The sequence below is a fragment of the Eptatretus burgeri genome, unplaced genomic scaffold, assembly GCF_056783735.1.
Source record: "Eptatretus burgeri isolate ZD-2024b unplaced genomic scaffold, Ebu_testis_v1 Ebu_testis_scaffold_3182, whole genome shotgun sequence".
Classification (NCBI taxonomy): Eukaryota; Metazoa; Chordata; class Myxini; order Myxiniformes; family Myxinidae; genus Eptatretus; species Eptatretus burgeri.
The window spans coordinates 102,309-117,084 of NW_028225131.1; the positions used below are offsets into that span (position 1 = coordinate 102,309).

General features: G+C 44.2%; 3 protein-coding genes across 9 annotated transcripts in view; 2 read left to right on the forward strand and 1 right to left on the reverse strand.

The window, feature by feature from the left end:
• The first annotated feature begins 2,670 nt into the window (after positions 1–2,670).
• The window catches only part of LOC147006381 (uncharacterized), a 35,679-nt gene continuing 23,573 nt past the window's right edge, over positions 2,671–14,776 (forward strand). Inside the window, exons 1-3 of the mRNA XM_085868991.1 lie at positions 2,671–2,802; positions 12,019–12,218; positions 12,464–12,601. Coding sequence (XP_085725117.1) covers positions 12,083–12,218; positions 12,464–12,601 — 274 coding nt within the window. The 5' untranslated portion in view covers positions 2,671–2,802; positions 12,019–12,082. The remainder of the gene's footprint in view (positions 2,803–12,018; positions 12,219–12,463; positions 12,602–14,776) is intronic.
• Positions 2,684–14,776, forward strand: part of LOC147006382 (uncharacterized) — a 60,308-nt gene continuing 48,215 nt past the window's right edge. Inside the window, exon 1 of the mRNA XM_085868970.1 lies at positions 2,684–2,802. The gene's annotated coding sequence lies outside the window, so the exon portion shown is untranslated. The remainder of the gene's footprint in view (positions 2,803–14,776) is intronic.
• LOC147006383 (uncharacterized) lies at positions 6,334–13,798 on the reverse strand. 7 transcript variants are annotated; one of them, XM_085868985.1, is made up of 5 exons: positions 13,467–13,798; positions 10,060–10,439; positions 9,422–9,452; positions 9,091–9,145; positions 6,334–8,472 (listed from the first exon to the last, which is right to left on the reverse strand). In XM_085868985.1, the coding sequence occupies exons 2-5, from the start codon at positions 10,135–10,137 to the stop codon at positions 7,560–7,562; spliced, it is 1,077 nt and encodes a 358-aa protein (XP_085725111.1). In that variant the 5' UTR covers positions 10,138–10,439; positions 13,467–13,798; the 3' UTR covers positions 6,334–7,559. The 7 variants fall into 7 exon arrangements, with proteins under 7 accessions (XP_085725111.1, XP_085725115.1, XP_085725110.1 ...); XM_085868989.1 differs by having other exon boundaries at positions 10,338–10,439; positions 13,467–13,796; XM_085868984.1 differs by lacking the exon at positions 13,467–13,798 and adding an exon at positions 11,763–12,010.

Genomic DNA, 14,776 nt, shown 5'->3' on the forward strand with positions numbered 1-14,776 from the left:
TCCTTGGAATATGTTTTTTAACCCCGACAAATGTCCTCTCGACCCCTCTCTCCTGAGAGAACCGTCTGACAGCCATCCTTCCTCCTCCCTCTCCAATCGACTTTTTTCAACAATCCCTTTTGAGGAAGCTCCTGGGTCTCACAATCAGCCGATACTTTTCTTGGCCCTTTCTTTGCTCTGTCCTTGCAGGTTTCAACGCGTGACCAACGAGATCTCACTCCGAATCCAAACGTCCAGTCCGCTCTTTGTAACTCGCCCGCGGTTTTGGCGTCACGTGATCCCCCCGCCCCTCATGCTCGCCTCTTCCGCCATTTTGTAAACAACACGCCTTTGTGAACTTTTGTGCGTTTTCTCCTTCTGCCTGTGGCCGCTGATGACGCCGAGCCGTCGAAGTACGGACGTGGGGAGCACGGCACATTGGATGGTTCGTTTGTCCGAGACATAACGACGGGGTTTCGGTGCCGTTCCGCACTCGACGAGCTGAGGGGGTGAAGAGCGATCAGGGATCTCGCTTTGGGAATGTGCGTCACCCATTGAAGGCAATCGACTTTGGATGCGGCAGGAAGGGATCCCCTGAGACCCGGGATCCTCCGTTTGAATAAGCAGCGATGGACGCGGACGTGTTGTTGGTCGCAGCGAGTTTCCTCGACTCTCAAGGGCAGCAAAGTGGGCCCGGTTAGTCTTGGGAGGTTTGGGGGTTTGGGGCGTGGTGAGCAGGGGGCGGTATGACGTCATCACCGTGAAGGGGAAGTCCGTTCACGCGCTGTGCTCATCCCGCCCCCTTCACACGTCATTGTTACCTCCACCACGGACGTTGGTCGGAGGTTGTTTTCACCCCTCTCTGTGTTTATGTGTGAACTCGATATCTCAAGAAGGTGAGCACGGATTCGGACGGGATTTGGAGAACAGGTTCGCTGTGTGATCAGGACAAATTGATTCGATTTTGGTGAAGATCCGGATCCGATTCGAAGAATTATTCAATTTTTAAAGTGATTCTTCACCGTTGAGAAATGGTGACAAAAACGATCAAAACATCATGATATGTGAGGAAGTTGTGGACGAGTTGGTTCGGTGACAAGAACTTGAAGCCGATTCGATTTTGGTTCAGGTCCGAGTCCAGATCCGGCCAATCAGTGGATACAACATGTGAACTGTTCACCCTGGTAGAGGTGTGTGCCCGACCGAGTGGTGTTCCGTTTCACCAAATTATCACTCCTTGAGTGATTTTACATTTGTTTGTTTGTTTGTTTGTTTGTCCAAACAGAACTTCGTGTTATTCTCCGCAACCACTTCTCAGATTGAGACGAAATTTTAATTATAATTGTGACGTCATAGATGACGTGGTGTGGCAGCCACGTTGGAAAAACTTTGGATCTCTTTCTCTGAAACCGCACCAAGGAAACAATTGAAACTTGGTACGTGACAAGTACTCCATGTGGAATGTCTTTTTTGTGACGTCATAGTTTCCTCAATTTTGACGTCATCATAGCACATGTAGAATCCTACATCTGATCAGTATAAACAATTTTGAGGGTCACGTATAGATAAAATGGTCGACAGAACAAAATTTGATGACGTCATTGGTCACATGATTCGGCAGCCATGTTTTTTTTTTTTTAATCTTCAAAAACATTCTCTGAAGTGGCTGAACAGATTGAGGCGAAACTTTACACGTATGACCGCCGATCCATGAGGAAGCAAAGGTTTACACATTTGACATCACAGGGTTTGGCAACCATATTGTATTTATCCTCAAACCTAGCAAAATCTTCTTCTCCAGGACAGCTGGGCGGATCGAGGGGAAACTTCACACAAATGTTCACCAAGCCATGGGTGTCGAAGTTTGTTAAGGAATAATTAATAGGTCACATAGTTTGGCAGCCATATTGGATTGAAAAATAATATTTTCTTTGGAACCGCTTCATCAATCGATGTGAAACTTCACACATATAGAACTTCACACATGAAACTTCACACATGAAACATGAAGAACCCATGTTTTGAATTTCAAACTTGATCGACACATTGTCTGGTAGGCAGAATTAATTAATGTTTTTGAGCTTTATGTGTTTTGTTTTTTTTGAATAAAGCTCATTTGGCTGTTCCTGAATGGGTTTGAGGGTAGAGGAGTATCAGCTGAAATGTGAATCCTATCCAGGTTCCTCCTGATGACTTAATCTTAGCTTTTACTTGTTCGGGTTCTTTCTGATAACTCCAGTGGAGTCGCTTTCATTTGATTTGAATTGAATTTATTTTAATGCCATTCTGAATTCAGCTGAATAATAAATAAAAAAACTCGAGGGTCAGGGTCAGGTGTCCAATCAAAGCGGGACGTTTTGGTAGTTATAAAGTCATCACTGCCAGCTCAGTCATCAGTCATGACTTCTAAAGTCATCACAGCACCACACAGCACAAGTCCTGGCGAGGGTTGCAATATCTGATCGGTATTTCTTGTTCTGTTTTTCAACAATCATCTCAGTTCATCTGGCTGGTTGGTTGTTGGCAATCATCAAACATGTTAAACTAGCAACATCGATTTCTCTTTCCTTTATTTACAAAGTTTTATGTCCCCCACATTGAATTAACCTAACACTGATGATATCCCACAATTCTTTGCAGTAACCACATCTTGATCTAACTAGTTTTGGTGGTTCCTTTTTCTTTCCAGAGAAAGAAATGAAAACCGTTTCGTTCACCAACTCTGCACAGTTCTTCAACGAGGAAGATCATTTCAATCATCATTCCAACCAACGGGAGAACAACAACCGAACTCACACTGGGGAGAAACTGCACACGTGTTCAGTGAGTTCTCAGGATTTTAGTCGGTTATCAACCTTGAATCGACACAAACGAACTCACACTGGCGATAAGTTGCACAAGTGTTCTGTGTGTTCTAAATTTCTTAATCAGTTATCAATCTTGAAATTCCACATACTAACTCACACTGGTGAGAAGAGTTTGTTTGTGGATAACTCCCCTGTGGGTGACTCCGAGCGATGGCAAGCCATTAAGCAAACCAGAGAGGAGAAAGCGAACAGGCGGAAACACAACTCTGGCATATACCTTTTGGCACGACTCCTCTAAGTGTCATCAGTAACCCCTCTCAAGCAGCCGAGGTCCTGCGGCCTATTGGGGAAAGCAAAATGGCTGACTGCAACAAAAATATGCCAAACAATGACAATCACTCACAGAAAATGAATAAAGGGACACAGACCTCTGGTAGGCTGAGGCCGAAGTCTGTGCTGCCACACCGAGCAGCTGCGATGTTTGCTGAAAAGGATAATGGCTGCACCTTCTCCAGTGAGGAAGGGGATCCCTGCCTCACAAGAGGACACAGCTCAATCACAAAGTTAACAGTGGTGCCAGGCACAACAAATCCCGCCCATTTAAGGCATAAAGTTATTTTGGGGATCAAATTGAAATTTGATACATCCTTAACTTGAATGTTGATTATAAGGAATATAATAAGGAATATTTTAGTCTTAGTTTGAAGTCAATTAAACCACTTTTGACGAAGTTATGAGCAAAAAACGATTTTGACCTTTTCATGACCTGACCTTGACCTTTGACCTAATTGGACCCAAAAGTTAATGGGGTCGTCCGAGGTTCATTACCCACCTGTGGATACAATTTGACAGTGTTTGAGCCAGCCGTTTTCCCGTAAAGTTGTATTTTCGTAACCATATTTTAGTTTTAATGGAAAATTTGTAATTTTGACCGATGACCATGACCCCCAAAACTTCGGACCCGACCGATCTTCACAAATATACATTTTTCACGATAGGAATGGGTAGGATTATAAGTGACAAATAGAATAAGGTTCACTATAAGCTGAGTTTGAAGTAAATCAGATCATTTTTGACGAAGTTATGAGCGAAAAACGATTTTGATCTTTTCGTGACCTTGACCTTGACCTTTGATCCAATTGGACCCAAAAGTTAATGGGGTCGTCCACGGTTCATTGCCCACCTGTGGATTAAATTCGATAGTGTTTGCTAAAGCCGTTTTGCCATAAAGTTGCTAACAGACAGACAGACAATCAAACAGACAAACAAACTGGACGATTACAATATCCCGCTCCCTCCCTCTGGGGCGGGATAAAAACGTGTCGCCTGTTCCACAACCAACAACTACGAGGTCACAGATGAATCTGAGAATAATACATGAACAGAGCTGGAGCTTAGAGGAGAAGGAAATCATCCTCCACTGCAAAGCGTATTCTACGCATGAAGCATGGGGAATGAACGGTGGAGATTCATGAACCAATTGAAACAAATAAAGCTGGCAGCCAAGAACGAAGGTGTTCTATGTCTGAAATTCAATTCAAGAGCATCAAGGAGGCAAAGATAGTTCACCCAGGAAAGAATAAAGGAAATAACTGACAAAGCAAGATAACAAGCAATAGAACACATAAATCGGATGATCCAAGGAGAGCGAACCAGCGTAAAAATGAAATACTGTACAAAGAAGGCAAAATGGACCTTCATATGGGCAATGGGATATTCCAAACAAAAAGGTGTAAGAAAGGGAAGTGCGGACACATGGGAACAGATATTCAGAAGACTATGCCCTGATAAAGGTAATTTTAATCGGGCAACGCTCAACTCTAAGAAAAACAAAATCCGCAAAGGGAAAATATTCACAAAAGGAGGAACTAAGCTTGAGATGAACAAACTGAAGAAGCAATAAGAAATGACCGGTCACCTATAAATGGCGACCTCCCTCCAATGTCACAATGGAATGACTAGACATACATTTGGGATGAGATTCCCAGAGTACAAACTCCCAATACAAAGAAAAGGAACAACCAACAGAACTTACTAATGTTACATAGGAAATAGAACAAGAGAGGAAGGCAGAAACAGATGAGATTTCAAATTTATTCATAATAACAGAAATTAGGCAACAGGTTGGAGCATTGAAGCAAGAAACAAAACTGAAAAGTCCACAACAGGACCAGAGAATGACAAAAGGAAATGTTGCAGCAGCACCAGTCGAGAATGATCTAATCGAAGTTGCTAACTCAGATCAAATAGAACGTGTGCAAACAGAACTAGAAAGAGCAATCAGAGATAGCAGACTGCAGAACTTCTTTTGTGTGGTGTTTGTTTGCTGGTGTGTTATGTGTGAATAAGCGAAATAATTAGAACTGCCACTTTATAACTGTTGGTAGCGATGACCGGGTACCATGACGTCCTGCTTTGATTGGACACCTGACACTGACCCATGACATTTTTTTATTTTTTTTCAATTGAATTTAGAATGGGATTTAAATAAATTAAATTCAAATCAAATGGAAGACCAAATGGGGACAGTCCTGACAGTCATTCGAAGGAACCAGTACAAGGAAAAAACAAAGATGAAGTCAGCAGGAGGAACCTGGATAGGATTCACATTTCAGCTGATACTCCTCTTCCCTCAAACACATCGAGGCACAGCCAAATGAGCTTTATTCAAAAAATGAATAATCAAAAATAACCCAGATCAAAAAATTAAATAATTATGACGGCCCGACCATGTGTCCGATCAAGTTGAAATTTACAACATGTATTCCCCATCACGACTCGATCATCATTGTGAAGTTTCATGTCGATTAATTGTTTCCAGGGAAAACATTATTTAATATTTTTCTTCAATCCAATATGTCTGCCAAACCATGTGACCTATCAATTATTCCTCAACAAACTTGTACACCCAAGGCTTGGGGAACATTTGTGTGAAGTTTCCCCTCGATCTGTCCAACTGTTCTGCACAAGAAGATTTTTTTTATAGGTTTTAGGGTAAATCCAATATGGCTGGCAAAACATGTGACCCATAACGTCATGTGTGTGAACCTTTTGTTCCAAATGGATAGGCGGTTGTACGTGTAAAAGTTTCGCCTCAATCTATTCAACCATTTCAGAGATTTTGAAGTTTTTTTGCTTTTGAAACAATATGGCTGCCGAATCACGTGACTGATGGCGTCATCATTTTTTTTTTCTGTGGACTATTTTAGCCCGAGATGACCCTCAAATATTTTCATCCTGATCGGATAAAGCGTTCGACATATGTAATAATTAAGCAACCTTTGACATCATTTTAAAATAATGAATTATTTCCCATGGGAGTACTTCACATGTGCCAAGTTTCAATTTTTTCCTTGGTGCAGAGATGCAGAGGTCCAACGTTTTTCCTTTTTTCCAACATGGCTGCCACACCACTATGACATCATAATTATCATTACAACATTCTACGTGAGTCGTCGCTCCTGTGGTGAAAATTTTGTCTCAATCCGACAAGTGGTTGCGGAGAAAACAGAGGAAATTAGCTCGGACGGGTGTACTTTCGGACAGACGGGCAATCCAAAAACATAATGCCATCGGAGACTTCGTCAGCAGAGACGTAACAAGTACGTAGGTCAGTGTTTTACCGGAGAAGATTTATTATTGGAAGAAATTTGTTGGAACCTCATTAAAACGAGTTGAGTTAATTTTGATTCTGTCTCTCCGGCAGTTGCTTGTCATGCTAAATTTCAGTTGAGTTGGTTTATAATAATGTTTTGTAAATTGTTAATAAAGTTAATTGCAAAATTTGAGTGCTGAAATGTTTTTTTTTTTACCCCGACTTGCGGCACACACCTCTCCTCGTGGTTCTTATTACCCCCATATGGTTCAAGTGACCCCATCACTGCATGTGCTCAACTTACACCACGAAAGCAGCAAGTTAAGCCGTGAGACAACATTTTTATTCGTGAGGTTTACTGGAAAACCGCACTTGGTGAAGACGATGCTTTGGTTTGGAGGGATGCCCCATGATACGGTCATCGAGGCACCATTTTCAGGAAGCAAAACCGATTTGTTTGGCAACTGGGATGAAGAATGTGAAAGTAGCTCATCTTACCCCGGTCTCCCCGTAACGATGCAGAAATCAAGAAAATAACCAAATATCAAGACCTCAAGAACGAAGTGAAAAGATCCTGGAAGCTGAAAAGCACCGAAATTGTTCCAGTGGGAGTTGGAAACAACAGGAATGATAAAGAAGAACCGAACAGAGATCCTACAAAGCATCCCTGGGAACATTACTACAAACGAACTACAGTCGGAGGCTGTCTGGGGCTCCGTGAATATCCTGAAAAGAGACCAAGGAACAAAACTCTGAGAACAACAAAACTTCACAACTAAGGCCTTGAAGCAGGATCCTTCACCGAAACGGAGGTGGACACTTCGAGACCTGGGAGGACTCCGCTCCACCTTCTGAAACCCAAATTAGGGGCATTACAATCAACGACACACTCACACGCCTACGGTGGTGGACGTAATAATAAATGTGGAGGAAATTATTCATCAGCACTGTTTATTGAAAATGAACAAGAAAAATGGCGTGTGTATGTTTGTTGAAGTGGTGGGAAGGTCTCAGCCTTGTACACATTCCAGCAGAAACAGGAGAAGAAGTGAAGGAGTGAGGAATGAATAAACATTGTTCGTCAAACAATCTTTTCCTTCCTCCATTAATCGTATAGTTTGTTGTCTTCAGTCTTTCTCAAAGTTTGAACCAGTTGTGCTGTCAACGAACGGATCCTCTTAACCCGAGGGTCCACTACTCTTCTCGATGACACCGGCGTGGTCCATGACCTTGGGAGCTGGCGGTTTGAAACGTTCAACCGAATCTAAAATGACGCCCGGGAGTTTCCAGCGCTTGTGGGTGACCTTTTTGACGAGGTGCCACTCCAGCATTTGTCTCATTTCTTTGGAAATGAAGGGGAGTGGACGTTCCTCGGAAATGGTGAACTGCGTGGGTTTTCTGCTTGAAAAATGGTGAACCGACGTCGGCGCGGGTACTTGGAACGAGTTGAGCGAATGTTGGATGAGACCTGGAAGACCCCATTGATGCTGGATGAACTTTTTCTTTATTTGCATTTCCAGTAGATCCTGCATGTCTTTGCTGATGAAGTCGATCCTCAATGCTTTGCTCACAATGTTGTTTCCGCTCGGTTTGGCACAGGAAGCATTCCGGGTCATCTTGGGGATCAAGTTCTGGAGAGAATCCAAAACCATCTTTGGTAGACCCCACTGATGTTGGATTATTTTACGTTTTACGTTGTGCTGGACCTCCTGCACGATCTTCTCATCCGTAAAGCCGATGCTGGAAGGTCGATCTTTTGTGTAACCCTTTCCTCGAGGGATAAGCTTTGGTAATGGCATCAAGTTGTGCGTCACAGTGGTTACATTGTACGACTTCTTTACCTCGGAAGGAAGGCCAAAGGTTATTGCAAGGGTCTTCTTCATGATGGCATCAACCAGAAGGTCTAAGTTCGCTGGTGAATCAAGACCAATGGACATTTTTCGCTTGTCCCTGCATCCGTGAAGTGCTTCACCTCGATTTGAGGACCCGATCTTGTTTTGGCAAAGCACCTTGGGGTCTCCAGTTCTGCGCGTCGTGTTGGTCCAAAGGCGGTATTGGAAGATCATTTGTTCCACCTCATTCTTCATCTCCCTGTGAGAGCAACCAACAACTTCAACTTAATGGGACAATCACAATTCAATTACACATTGAAGTCGAACATCACTTTGGGAGTTCTTTCCACTGCACTGGCATCGATTGGTTGACCAGGCAAGCTCAGGGTCTATTCATCACGTTGATTGAAGTCCAAACTCTTTCCAGGGTGTTGGTGTTACCGAAGCAGTCTCGAGGAATGGAGTACACTTGGTGGTTTACCTTTCCTTTCCAACAGTCACTCAGGGCAGGGATTTGTAATTTGTACAGGGTGCCGGCGATAACTCACCGACTCTTCGTGGAAGACATTGAAGGATCTTAAACGTCTCACTGCTGATGCTGACATGAAGGACAGCCGGCTTAACGTCTCACCCGAAGGATGGCTGCTCGTGACGTAGCAAGGTGACAGTTTGTTGTGCGGGAAGGAATGGAACCCAGGTTTGACGGTTTAAATGTGAGCAGCACATGAAGTGCTCAGGAAAGAGTTGCACAAAGACCCCCACAGATCCCCACACTCTCAATCACCAACACATCCATTGCTCGGGTAAGGGTTGTAAATCCCATCCAAAACCGTTCATGATCCAAATTATAAAACAAACATTAAACCATCGAACGGACCAGTTCGGTGCGAAGATCCACACGTGCTCAAGTTGCGGTTTCTCAACTGTAGATCCTGCAGAGAGAACGATCAAAGCGGAGTCACCATGTGAGCTTCGATGAAATTATTAAATAAATAAATAATCATTACACTCCGGATTTTAAAAATATTTCACAATAAAACAATTAATATACCATCATTTGATTGCTGAGAGTTTGTTGAACGAATAATAACCTTTTTTTGTGTTCAGCATAATTCATTCAACCATTTCCCGGGTTATTCATTCATTCATTCGTTCTTGAACGTGAAACACATTTTCTCTTTCCTCGAACAAGGAAGGATAAAACTCACCACTTCGGGAGGTATCGCTCGAGTAACCAGACTGTTGAAGAGTTACAAGAGAAGGGAAGAGTGGGTGGAGGGGATGGGGGTGGGGGGAGGGTGACATGACGACATGAGATTAATAAACGACAATGATAATAATGAAATCAGAATTCGGAAATATGAGTTGAATCTCATGAATTGAAAAAGTTCATGAATTAACAGTTATGTTCAAAATGTTCCCGGTACGAAATGAGGTCCACAAATCCAGGTGCGCAAACAGGACAGACAACCTTCATTGTGATCGGAAGGAGGGTTCACGTTCCGAAGGGGACAGTCGACCAATCGAGCTCACCTGCCACTCCCGAATCTATATGTACTATACCAACAACATCAAGAACGGCAGGTACTGACGAACCAGGTGTTCTCCGAAGCAGCAGGTACTGACTGACGAACCAGGTGTTCTCAAGAACAGCAGGAACTGACAACACCTGGCACAGTTCTCTGGAATCGCACGTACTCATCGCACCAGGTAACCGCCGGAACAGCAGGTACTTCACCAGACTCACCATTCGAACTTACCATGATCATCAAGCATCGTTTATCAACCACCACCATCAAAACCATGATTACTTACCATCACCAAGCAACCAATCACCTTTACTTACCATCGGAACCCACTCATTTATGTTCGAAGCGCTCCACACAATCGGCAAACGCAAATGCCTGACGTCATCAGTTTCCATGGCGACCGTATAAACACATTCGCCCCTCACACCACAAACTATGACGCAATTCAAGAATGCAATCTCAATGTGACCATTTCAAATCCATAAATTCTTCAAAACTACAACTACCGTGCGCTCTACAGGATATTATAGTTATTAATTAACAAATATGATATAACAGTCGATCACGTGATGAGACCTGTTCGGTGTTTGTTCACCTGGTCCGTTCTGTAGTTTGATCAGTTTGACCTTTTGCTCGATTGTACATTTGCCCTTTCCCCTCGATGACCGTTCTTCCCCACCACAGGTGGGTTCCTCACCTGGAGGAGATCGACATTTTTTGAGGGTCATCGTTACCATTCATGACAAACATTCAGAGTCTGCTGTTGTATAAATTAAATAATAAAGTATCAAAGAGACCATTCAGTAGTTCTATTCGAGTTGTACACCGTCCCTCCCTTATCCTCGTGGCACTGCACGACGTCCCAAACAGCTTGGTTTTTTTTTTTTAACCGCGGGTTCCCTATAAAACCGTGTGGGAGGAAAAAAAAAACCCCACACGGTCTACCTGGAAAAGGCCTGTGTGGACGCACGCACGCACGCCAGCACATGCAGTGACCTTTGCACCTCTCTGGTCGACTCCGAATCTGATTCATACATGCTGCAGTTCACTCAACATTGAGGATGGAGGGAGGGGGGAGAGAGGAGGGGGAAGGACTCCGGTAGATGTGACGTCAAGTTTAACAGCACACACACACACACACACACACACACACACACACACACACACTCATGAATCACCCTGACTGTGAAACATCGGGGTGACAGTTTATAACTGGGTCGGGACTCGAACCCAGGCGAGAGTGCGAAGAGCGAGCATGCGTCCCTCTCCGCTTTCCTGCTGTGATGTGAATGAAACGTTTCATTTTTTTTAAAAAAATTGTATTTATCGATGTCGAAGTGACCGCAGACCGACGTGGGTCCATCGCAGGCGAGTGGCCCCTGAACATTGTTCAGTAAGGATGGTTAATGAAGATGATGTCAGCTGACTTCCAATCACAGGGAAGATCATTCTGGGAAAATGATAGAGTGAACAGAGCAGGATGTTTGTTAGTACAACGTGCTGTTATTTGATTAAAGCCGTCAGGGAAGCGACGGGTCCCTCTCCTGGTGGAATACACGGATCAAGATCAACTATTTATTATTTTATTTTTTTTGTTCCCACACGCACACGAAGCGAAAGGTGTTCGGGTTAAACTCTTGAGCTCAGATGATAACAGAGACAGGTGATCATCCTCTCTTTGGGAAAGGACATTCCAGGCACTCACCCGAAGGGACAGCCTCAGGTGAACCCAATACAAGGAGACCGTCGTCTGGTTTACGAAACCTGAGCACCACTCAGACACACAGGTGACCGTAATCTGACCCTGGAAGGTTAACCCGTGGTTTTCTTCCCATCATCATGAATGGGGGTCCCGAAGGATCTTGAAATCACTTTTTCCTCAAAACTTGATGGAATCAATTGGAACTTGCACACACACACAATGTCGGGGTTCCCTCATTAATCCCTGAAAGTTTCAGCTTCCAAGGTCAAATCATCCCGGAGGAGTAGATCATACATACCCACATACATACCCACATACCCATATATAACACCGTTATGGAGGGAAGATTGTCGATAAATACAAAAACAGTAAATAAAGAACATTGATTCGTATCGAGGGAATAATTATCGACGAACTCGGACTCGATTTTCCACTTTTACAACACAATCTGAAACACAAACAATCCGTTAAAACGAAACGTTCAATCTTTGTATTAATTTAAAATCATGGACACGTGATGTGGCGGGAACCAATCAGACATCGCGATCTCCCTGTTCGCTTTTTCCCCAAACAGCTCGCGCTCTTCACTCGGTTACCATAGCGTACCGTCCTTCACCCGACACGACGTGCGGTCCACCATGACCCGAGATGTCAGAGCGAACACCCCGGGATCCACGAGCGGCTCCGATGGAGGATACGTGGTTGTTCCGGGAGGTTCTCCGGAAGACCGCGGGTCCATGGTCGGTTCACCCGAGGACAAGGGGTCCAGACCCGGTACGTGACGTTCACTCCGTACCGAGAACTTGTGTTTCCCGTGCTGATCCGTGCTGTGTACTAACACAGGAACTCATTGATTTAGTGAATGTCACGATGTCTGGAGCGGAGCCGGAATTGAATTGTGAATGGAAATCCCATCCATGACATGTTACCCTCCCTCTTGTACATGTATGACATCATTTTATACCTCATCACTTCAGTCATCATTCGATTCCTCTTTAATCTCGTTTGCAAAAAAACAGATGAAGATGTACTTGTGATGAGGGTCCTCTGCACCGGCACACAATGGCCTGTTCTTGAGGACTGCAGTGGAATCTTTAACGGCCTCGAGAAATCACTGGATGAGAAGACAAGAGACTTGCCTTTGCTTTCAGAGGAAGGTATGCTCACTGATGCAACACCTTCCCTGTGCATCACCAAGTTGGGAGTTTCGAGCTCGTCCTGTAACAACTTTATTTAAGGCCAAATTATGTTTAATATTATGTTTAAAGATGTGAAGGGCGAACTGAGTTACCACTAAACCAGTCGGCTGTTTGTAAAGCAGAGTTGGTGAGAGTTTACCAGGAAACTAATTAATTCTGCTCGATGGATGGAAGTCACAAGCTCAAGGTCAAAGTTTGACCCCAAAATAATTTTTCACGAAATTTTGACCTGAAGCTGTGACCTCGACCTTTGACCTGCTGTAAGAACTGTTATGAAACCATTGTCACGGGATAGGTGTGTTTGTACCGACTGTTTATCTGTTTTGGTAAAATATCATGGAGGTATACCTGGTGTTGGTTTAATGGTTAGGATGGTGGACTTGGTTTACTTGGGTCCTGGGTTCAAATCCCACGATGTTGTTGAAGTAATACCAGGTGGGGTTGACTCAGCTTGTCATCCTTCTCATCTGAGGTTGGCAAAGTGATACCAGCTTGCTGGGATGATTGAGCCGTTTGAGTATCCTGTGTCAGAGTGGTTACCTGTCCAGGATTTTGTCCAATAACCCAGGTAACTGCTGTCACAGCACTGATGCTCTCTCTCTACAGAGTGTAGTCTTCATGGATGGATCATAAACGACATGTTTAACAACATAACCCATCACTAAGGGTCAGGGGACTTGAACTCTCATGAGCACGGAACTAATTAAATAATTTAAAGTTAATAATGACTTCTTTTAATTGAGGAAAGTGTGAAAATGTAATATATATTTATATATAATATTTATATATATATAGCTTAATTCGTGTTTGTTTACTTGTTTACCAGCAAATACTGTTGTGGGGCCGGACGTCGGTGCTTCTTCTCCTCGCTTCTTCCTTCCCTTCGCTTCTCCTCAAGTCTCCTCCTCCCTTCTTCATCGCTACAAGCTTCCTTTCTACGCTCCGTTTGGCTCCCCCTTCCCCTTTCCGGCGCACGGGTAAAATCCCGGCGTGGAAGTTGTCGTTCTTTTCTGATCATACTTTTTGTAACGGTCATTCCTGTTTACGTCTCAGAATCTCGGGGCGGGAGTGTTGTTCTTCTTCTTAGCAGAATCTCGATAAAACTCCTAACTATTAAAATTAATCACAGCGCATTTACATTGATTTACCCATGAGGCAAGGGAAAGGAAGCTATCTGTAAAACACATATTTACCGAAATATCTTAGCGAAAGGACCTGAATGTTGTGTGCGATCGATTTCGAAATTCGTAACAATACTACCTGTCGCTTCGCTGATGGGAATATTCAAGGGAAGAGGGAGAGGAGGGATGGGAAGGATAGAGAAGAGGAGGGATGTGAGAGGGGAGGGAGGGGAAGGATAGAGGAGAGGAGGGAGGTGAGAGGGGAAGAGGGAGAGAGGAGGGAGGGGAAGGATAGAGGAGGTAAAGGCGTAGGAGAGCGAGGGATAGGGTCAGGAGAGAGAGGCAGAGGGAGAAGGCAGAAGGAAGGGGAGGGGTGAAAGTGTGGAGGGGGGATCCAGGCATATGTGACGCCGAGTTTAACACCCATGCGGGAGATAACACACACATTTATGAATCACCCTGCCTGTGAAACACCGGGATGACCGTTTATCACTGGGTCGGGATTCAAACCCAGGCGAGACAGCTGAGAGCGAGCATGCGTACCTCTTGGCTATCCTGCCGTGATCTCGTAATTCCTTGCTGTTGAGGGAGGGGGAGGCGGCACAAGGGAATGGGAAGGCAGCATGAGGGGGAGGCGGCAACGTGAGGAGGGAAGGCAGCTTGAGGGAAGGAGAATGTTTCATTTCACTCATTTCAAGCGTAGCTTCAAATCAAAGCAAACAACAATGAGCTTCACAGCGAAGTGGAGGTGATTTTTGCTCACGCCATATACAGATGTAAGCAACAAGGATGGTTCATGAAGATCATGTCACCTGACTTCCAAGCGGAGGGAAGATGACCCCGGGAAAATGATGGAGTGAATGGAGCAGAATGTTTGGAAGTACAACGTGCCGTCGTTTGATTAAAACCGTCAGGGAAACGACGGGTACTTCTACTTCGACGCACACGAAGCGAAAGGTGGAGTTAAGCGGTTTGTTCAATTTGTCTATCAGTCTGTCGACAAACATCAGTT